Source organism: Vicugna pacos, unplaced genomic scaffold, assembly GCF_048564905.1.
Source record: "Vicugna pacos unplaced genomic scaffold, VicPac4 scaffold_192, whole genome shotgun sequence".
Taxonomy (NCBI): Eukaryota; Metazoa; Chordata; class Mammalia; order Artiodactyla; family Camelidae; genus Vicugna; species Vicugna pacos.
This window is the reverse complement of record NW_027328871.1, coordinates 2383287-2392331: the sequence shown is the minus strand read 5'-3', so window position 1 is coordinate 2392331 and position 9045 is coordinate 2383287. Positions and strand designations below refer to the sequence as shown.

The following is a 9045-nucleotide window of genomic DNA, read 5'->3' as shown; positions in this document are numbered from 1 at the left end:
ATTTTTCTGTAAATGTCATTGTTTTATTTTTTATTGCAGAATATTATTCCATTGTGTAAATATGGCATAACTTCTGAATACTGTCATCTGTTGTTGGACAATTAGGTTGCTTCCATGTCGTGGCTGTTGTATATAGCCCTGCTAAGAACATTTTGCTGCAGATGTCTTTTTGAATTTGAGTTCCCTTTGATATATACCCAGAAGCGGGATAGTTGGGTTGTATGCTGTCTATTTATATTATTTAGAGGAATCCCCATCCTGGTTTCAACAATGAGTGAACCAAACTACATTCCTTCCAACAGTGTAGGAGGGTTCTCTTTCTCCACAGCTTCCCCAGCATTTATTGTTTGTGGAGTTTTGAATGATGGCCATTGTGACTATTGTGAGCTGATACTTCATTATTCTTTTGAATTGCCCTTCTCTGATAATGATGATGAGCAACTATTTTTTCATATAGCTATGTGTCATTTGTATGTCTTTATTTGAGAATTGCTTCTTTAGTGCTTCTGCCCATTTTCAGATTGGGTTTCTTGTGGTTTTTTTATTATTATTAGGTGGTATGAAGTCTTTATATTTTGAAAATTTAGCCTTTGTCAGTTGCATCACTTCTAAATATTTTCTTTAATCCTGTAGGTTGTCATTTTGCTTTGTTTATGGTTAAATTTGCTGTGCAAAACTTATAAGTTTAATTAGGTCCCATTTATTAATTTTGCTCTTACATCCATTACCTGGGTAGGCTGTTTTAGGACATCATTGCTGAGAATTATCTCAGAGTGTTTTGCATATATTTTCTTCTACTCTGTCTTGCCTTACATTTAAGTCTTCAAGCCATTTTGAGTTTATTCTTGTGTATGGAGTGAAGGAGTGTTCTATCTCCATTGCTCTGCATGCTGTTATCCACTTTTCCCAATACCAGTTGGTGAAGAGATGGTCTTTTCTCTGTCATATTCTTGGCTACTCTGTCAAATATTAATTGAACATAGGCCTGTAGATTTCTTCCTAGGCCCTCTATTCTGTTCCATTGGTCCATATGCCTGTTTCTGTACCAATATCATGTCATTTTGATTATTGTAGCTCTGCAATAGTGTATGGAGACCTGGTTGTTTATTCCTCCAGCCTGTTTCTTTTTCTTGAATATTGCTTTGGAAATTATGGATCTATTATGACTCTGTTAAATCTTAGGATCATTTGTTTCAGTCACAAAAAGAAATGTTTTGCAAAATTTGATAGGAAATCATATTAAGTTTGTGGATTGCCTTGGACATTATTGCCATTTTAACAATATTGTTTCTTCTATTTCAAATCCATTGGGTATCTTTTCAATTCTTCTAATCTTTTTTGATTTCCTCAATCAATGTTTTCTAATTCTCTATGTATAAGCCATTCACCTCCTTGGTCAGATTTATTCTTAAGCATTTTATAGATTTGGGTGCAATTATAAAAGCGGTTGTTTCTATACTTTGTTTTCCTTTTGATTAAATGTTAGTGTAAAGAAATGAAATTGTTTTTTTACATTAATCTGGGTAGCTTGACCAGTTCCTTTTTGAGCCTAAGTATTTTTTGTGAAGCTATTACAGTTTTCTATATATAGTGTCATGTCTGCATATCGTGGCAATTTTACCTCTTCTTTTCCAGTCTGAATACTTTTATTTCTTTTTCTTGCCTGATCATTGTGGCTAGGTCTTCCAATACTATATTGATTTGAAATTGTGAGAATTGGCAACCTTGTCTTGTCTCAGCTTTTTGTGGGAAGGGTTTCAGGTTTTCACCATTGAGTAATTGGCTGGTATATGTTTGTCATAAATAGCTGTCATTATGTTGAGATATGGTCCCTCTATGCACACTGTGATAAGAACTTTTATTGCAAATAGGTGTTAAATTTTATCAAATGCTTTTTCTTTACCTACTGAGATGATCATGTGTTTTTTTGTCCTCTCTGTTGTTGATATGGTGTATCACAATGGATTGATTGATTTGTATATGTTCAACCATCTTTGCGTTCCTGGGTTGAACCTAAATTGACCATGGTGTATAATCTTTTTTTTCATGTTGTTGGATTCTGTTTGTTAATACTTCCTTAAAGACTTTTACATCTATGTTTATCAATGATATTGGCCTATAGTTTTCTTTTGGAATAGTGTCTTTGTCTGGTTTTGGTATCAGGTTGATGTTGGCTTTATGATGTGAGTTTGGGTGTACTCTCTCCATATCAATCTTTTGGAAAAGCTTGAGGAAGTGTGGTATGGATTTTTCTTTCTATTTTTGGTCAAATTCCAAAGTGAAGATATTTGGGTCTGAATTTTTGTTTGCAGAGATTTTTATTTTATTGATAATTCTATTCTATTTCTGGTGATCTCTCTGTTCAAATGGTCAATTTCTTCTTAATGCAAAAATGGTTGGCTGAATGTTTCCAGAAACTTCTGCATTTCTTCCTGGTTATCCAGTAAGTTTCCATAGAGTTGCTCATGGTATTCCCTTATGATATTTTGCAAATTTGTTGTACTCTTTGTAGATTCTCCATTGTCATTTCTTATGTTATTTGTGTTCTCTCTCTATTCTTGTTGATGAGTCTGTCCAGAGTTTTGTCGATTTTGTTTACTATTTTAGAAAAGAGTTTGATTTTTTCTATTTATTAATATCTACTTCAATTCTTCCTTCCTTTATCTTTATTATTTCCCTCTTTCTGCTGACTTTTGGTTTTGTTTGCTCTTCTTTTCATGATTAGTTTACATAGAACATTAGATTATTTATTTGAAAATGCTCTTCTTCTTTGAAGAGGGCCTTGTCACATGATCTTCCCTCTTAAGCCTGCTTTAATTGTATTTCATAAACTTTGCATAGTGTTTTGTCATATTTCTCAAGATATATTTTAATTTCTTATTTTACTTCATCAACTCCCCTCTTGTTTTAGTACCATGTTGTTTAATCTTCTTGCTGTCATTTTTTCTCCCTGTTTTTCTGTGATTGATTACTACTTTCATGGTATTATACTCAGAAAAGATGCTTGAAATAATTATTAGCTTCTTAAATTTTTTGAGGATTCTTCTGTGCCTGAGTACATAATCTTTCCAAGAAAATGTTTCATGTGCACTGGGAAAGAATGCATATTCTGCTTTGGGGAGAAGTACTGTTTTGAAAATATCAGCCAACTCCAATTATTTTATCTTATCTTTTAGTGTCTTTGTTCCCTTATTAATTTCCTGTCTGAAAGACCAGTCTAGTGATGGTAATGGGGAGTTATAATCTCCTACTGTGATTGTGTTCCCATCCATTTCTCCCTTTTTATCTATTAGTATTTGCTTTCTGTATTTAGGTGCTCCTATATTGAGGACGTATAACTTAATGAGCATAACACCCTCAGTTTTTATTGCTTCTTTAATCATTATATCATGTCCTTGTTTATCTTTCTCTATGGCCTTTGTTGTAAAGTCTATTTTGTGTGAAGTCAGTACTGCTAGTCCTGCTTACTTTTCATGTCCATTTGCATGGAATATATTTTTGAATCCTCTGACTTCATTTATGTGTGTTCCTCTTACTAATGGGGTCTCTTGTATCTTCATTATGTAGGGTTTTGTTATGTTATCCCATCTGACAATATTTATCTTTTTAATCAGGCACTTTGTCTATTAAAAATTGTGATAATTATTGATAGACTGGTGTTTATATCCATTTTGAACTTCATTTCCCTTTTGATTTTGTATTTCCTTTTTGTTCATTTCTTTCTCTTTTGTGGCTTGTTAATTTTTTTATTATCCAGGTTTCTTTCTGGATTTGTGAATTCATTGTAAGCTTTTGATAATGGTTGACCTGTTTTTTATGTATACTGACCCATTACTATATCTATTTATTTTAACTGATAGGAATACAAATTCTAACCCATCCTAAAGAGAAGAGAAACAAGAAGAAAATACTCTGTATTAACTGTTTCACACTCTGACACTTAAAAATTTTGATGTCCTGTTTTACAACATCATGTTTATGCAATTGTAAGTCATTGTAATTATTGCCTTTCTAATTATGCCTTTCTCTTTTCTATAACATCCTGCTTCTTTTTGTTTTAGAGTAGATCTTTCATTATTTCTTTTTCTGTTGCTAATTTCTTCTATATTTGTTTTTTCGGAAGTTATTTATCTCTCCTTCTATTCTAAAGGATATCCTTGCTTGATAAATTATCTTAGATTACAGCTTTCTTTCATTCAGGGCTTTGAATATGTCTTGCCACTGCCTTCTGCCTGTTGTAATTGTGTAGGAACATGTTTAAAAATATAATGTATATAATTTTATGTATATGTAAAGAATACTTAGAAATGAAGTTAACAATTGAGACGAAAACCTATACATTAATATATAGAAAACATTGATGAAGGAAATTAAAACAGATCCAAAGAAATGAAAAGATCTCTTGTGTTAATGTTGTGAAACTATTTGGTTGAAACAACCATACTACCCAAAGCAATCTAAATTTAGTGTGATTCATGTCAATATAACCATGAGATTTTTCCATTACATAGAACAAATAAATTCAAAATTTATATGTATCCACAAAAATCATGAGTTGCTGAAATAATCTTGAAAATATGTATTAAATCTAATAGTGTAAAGTTCTCTGATGTTAAACAGTCCTACAAAGATTTAGTAATTTAAATAACATGATACTGACTCAAAAACAGACACCAAACAATAGAAGAGAATAGAGCAACCAGATGTAATCCCTCACACTTATGATCAATTAACCCATGAAAAATGAAGCAAGAGTATAATATGAAGGAAAGACATTCTCCTAAATATGTAGTGCTGGAAAGATTGAACATGAGAAATATAAATTAGAGTATTTCCTCACATTGTATACAATCCATGCGCACAGAATATCTTTTATTTATTTTGTTTACTTTTATTTCTTACACCTGTAATTTATTGATCTATGTTTTGATCTTTTATTTCACTTATCAAATTTATTCCTTTTTTTTTCTTTTTGGTATAAATTTACACACAATTGTTTTCCCAATTTCTCTTTCTGATAATGAGTTCTTACTATATAAAAATGCAATGGATATTTGTATATTGATTTTGTGTTCTGCAAGTTTACTAAGTATGTTCATTATTTCTAACAGTCACTGGAGGAGTCTATGGAGTTTTCCATCTATGTATAATTATGTCATCTGTAAAAATTTTACTGCTTCTTTACAAGTTGTATGCATTTTATATTTTTTCTTGACTAGTTGTTCTGGCTCAGACTTCTAGAAGTGTAATTTAGGACTTGTGACAATGAGCTACTTTTTTTATTACAGGACCTGAGATAAACCTTTCTGTATGTTTACATTGAACTTGATTTTATTCATGCGTATTACATTTATGCCTTTTATTATGTTTAGTTACATTCTATCTAAAGTGAATTTGTTAAGAATACTTTTATAGAAAACTTAAGATTAGATCTGTCAATAAATTTCCTACAGTTTTTGAGACTGTTATTTCTGAATTCTCTGTTTTTAAAGGTATGGTATACCATATATTACTTTGCGTATGTTAAATAATATTTATGAATCAGGACTAACTCCCTCTTAACTATAGTTTATAATACTTATAATATGCAATAAATTCAGGTTGCTAACGTTTATTTAGAATGGAATATACACATACTGAATGAGAAATTTACATTGTAGCTTGAGTGTAGATTTATTTATTCAAAAATTTTGTCTCTCATTTTGAATTTGGTTTATGTTTAATGGATTTTATTTCTTATTTAAGAATATAAATTTTGGTTGAACTTGGTTTACTACAGTTTACTGATAAAGAACATAGCTATTATTTAAAATTAGTGAACAAAACACTTGCCTTAAAGTGCCGTATTTTACTAACAATGACAACTGTTTTAGGACTGAGAAACATATTGCTTCCTAAAATGCATTGCCTGGTCTTTTCCACCCCAACCCACGTATTCTCTAATTTCTTTGTATTTTGATTGTTTGTTTGCCCCTAAATGGAGGTAATGCTTTTTGAACCCAGGATCTTGTGCCTAAGTGTATTTATCAACATCATTTTAGAACACTTAACAGAAGCCACAAGAGTATGTATTATAAAGATGACAAGAAAATTTATTCCTTCTAGGGACTGAAAACCTCTGAGTGAAAGAATGGCAAAAATAAACATTTGTAAGAATACTGTAAGATTTTCTCTTGTGTAAATTTAAAGTAGTATATAAAACTACATTTATTTTACTTATAGCACTGAATTACAAGTTAAAACAAAAATTCTCCCCTTTAGAATTTCTTAAATTTGATTGAATATTTTAATCTAATTTTATTTCATAAATATTTACCATTTATATATAAACATAACAAATAAACTAATATTTATTCTGTTCATGTGTTGAATATAGAGCTACTTATTTTAAAGTACACAGATAAAAAACTACTTCCACTTCCAAATCAAATTATGTTTCACTTTAATTACAAATGATAATGAAATAGTTATAAATTTTCGTAAATGTTTTACACAAATTTCACTTTAAAATCCAAGACTTTAAAATTATTTTATATATTTTGTGATTATTTATTCTCTGTTCACATAATTGGTATAAATTTGTGTACAAAAGGATGGAGATTGGTTTTATTTCTTAGACACCAAAATTAAATTATTTAAATAGATTTTGTGGGGATAATATTTGCAGATCACCGTATAAAATTAAGCATCATATATGCTTCATTTTAACTGGATGAATGAGAAGTAAACACTGGCTGAATGTTACACTTGAGTTGCTAGGAGACCAGTCGAATGTGATGTCACAGCTTCTCAAATTGAGAACCATTGTGATGGCCTCACAGTTTATCTGTGCTGGCCCGCCAAAACAGCATTTGAAGCTGCAGTGCACAAAATTATGCAGATTAGAAATATAGTTGTAGAAAATGTTATTTGAGATGGCACATGTTTCTACAGAAATTCAAGTTGTGTCTCCTAAATATGGACCAACTTCTTCAGGAATGTACAGTAGATCTCTATTGTGTGATCAAACATTCTCTGGGGACTTGGACTTGAGGTCTATGATTGAGGAAAATGTTTTTAAGGCTTTGTCTGAAGAATCCCTGATAAAAAGGCCATGTTACAAACATTGTGTCTCTGAACCAGATGAAGATAATGATTTTCGTTCTCTGACATATCCAAGAAAACTCTGGAAAATGGTTGGGAATGACCAATTTAAATCCATCTGTTGGGATGATAATGGAACTTCCATAGTGATGGATGAAGATGTCTTTATGAAGGAAAATTTGGAAAGAAAGTCTCCTTTCAGAATATTTGAACCTGGAAGTATGAAAAGTTTAGTTAGACAGCTAAACCTTTATGGATTTAGTAAAGTGCAGCAGAATTTTCGAAGATCTGCTTCTCTAGCTGACTTTCAGGCAGAAGAAAAAGAAGTCTCTGTTTTAAGCAAGGTATTAAGAAATTTTAGTTACCACTTAGTAACTTATATATAAAATTTTACTTTGTACATCAATCTATGGTAATATATATGTAAAACTAGATTTTGAAAACTGTACAAAACTATTAAAACTAAAATACTTTATTTTTCAAAAAAATGAGGACAGTGTCTTATGTAGTCAAGATTATGGGAAATTTGCTTACAACTATGAATCTTACCACAAATTTAAATAAAGTTATTAAAACTGCTTTTAAAAAATGGCATTCACCGTTACTGCAAATGCTAACTTCATAAATTTGATGACTATACTATTTAAATGGTATTTTCCAAATAAGAAACTTCAAAATATTGTCAGCAATGTTCATATTTTGATGATAATATCTTTGCATAGTAAACGTGAATTCTGAGCTTTTATAGGTTAGGCTTATTGTAGCCTTGTATTTCGGTTTAAAATATTACTAAAATCTTTCTCCTTTGGTTGTAGCAGCAGTTCTATCATAATCCAAATTTTAAACTAGGCAGTCCCCTGATTTCAGTGAGAATAAAAGGAATAGTTGGGATTAAAAATGCCTCTCTGGTGGCTTCATTGGCTGAAGATTTCAAAAGGAAGCACTTAAAGCATGGGGACACTCATAGTTCAGATTTTGTGGCTGACAATAGAGGATAAAGTGCATTTTTACCTTCTGCAAATTTAAACATGCTTCTAATAAGAAAGCCCTCTACTAGCCACATAAATGGTGATACGAATACCCTGATCAGAGGTGATTTTTCTCCTCTATGATCAATGTCATTTAGACATCCAGAACAAATTGTAATGGATCAACGTGCTATTTTAAATCAGTTGACCATTATCCACGGGCACTCTCAAAGCAGCTACAATGAAGCAAATGGCCGTGTTGTGAACTTCATTACAACTAAAACTTCTACTTCTCAGTACAGCATCTTATCTCCCATACAGTGCAATTATTTTGGACTGATGGAGGAACCTCCTACTTTTCCAAATGGATATCACAAAATATCTGCCAGTGAAGGTCGTTTTTCTAAACTTCAACCAGGTAGAAACCCACGGATTTCAGTGCCAGAGTTGGCCAATACATCAGCTACTTCTCTTTCAAGGCCAAATCATCAGCTATCTTCAGCTTATGAACGTCATCCTAATTACAACTGATCTACCAGAGGACTACCAGATTATGCAGGATAACAAAGATTAAAATTGATGTTGTTAAATGTCGACAAATATCTGCAATATTCTTATTTGAACAATAAACATAGATGTGCACCTGTATTTTCCTTATATTTTTTAAGTAGACTTAAGTGTTAAATGGGAGATTAAGTTACCATTTAAAGAAAAAAAAGAGATATTTGATTGATATGATCATTTGATGGAAGAATATGGGAGTAAATTTAAATAATTTCTTGTAAGGAAGAAGAGAAAAATGGAAGAATTTGGGAAAAGACTAAAACATGGAGAGAGGGAAAAGTACTAAGTGGTTTCTGGTTCATCCTGGAAAGTATCAAAAGTGATAAGTTAGGATATGTTGGAACAGGAGATCAATGCCGGAAACGGCCCAGGGATCCTGGTCTCGATTATCTCATCCTTGGAATCATAAGGGTCACATGATGTAGTCCCA

The 9045-nt window shown here is 31.4% G+C and overlaps 1 protein-coding gene across 1 annotated transcript; it reads left to right on the top strand.

Moving 5' to 3' along the window:
* The first annotated feature begins 6898 nt into the window (after positions 1-6898).
* Positions 6899-8662, top strand: LOC140695246 (heat shock transcription factor, Y-linked-like). Its single transcript, XM_072958072.1, has 2 exons — positions 6899-7427; positions 8373-8662. Exons 1-2 carry the CDS (start codon positions 6903-6905, stop codon positions 8580-8582), a joined length of 735 nt encoding a protein of 244 aa, XP_072814173.1. The 5' UTR covers positions 6899-6902; the 3' UTR covers positions 8583-8662.
* The last annotated feature ends 383 nt before the right edge of the window (positions 8663-9045 follow it).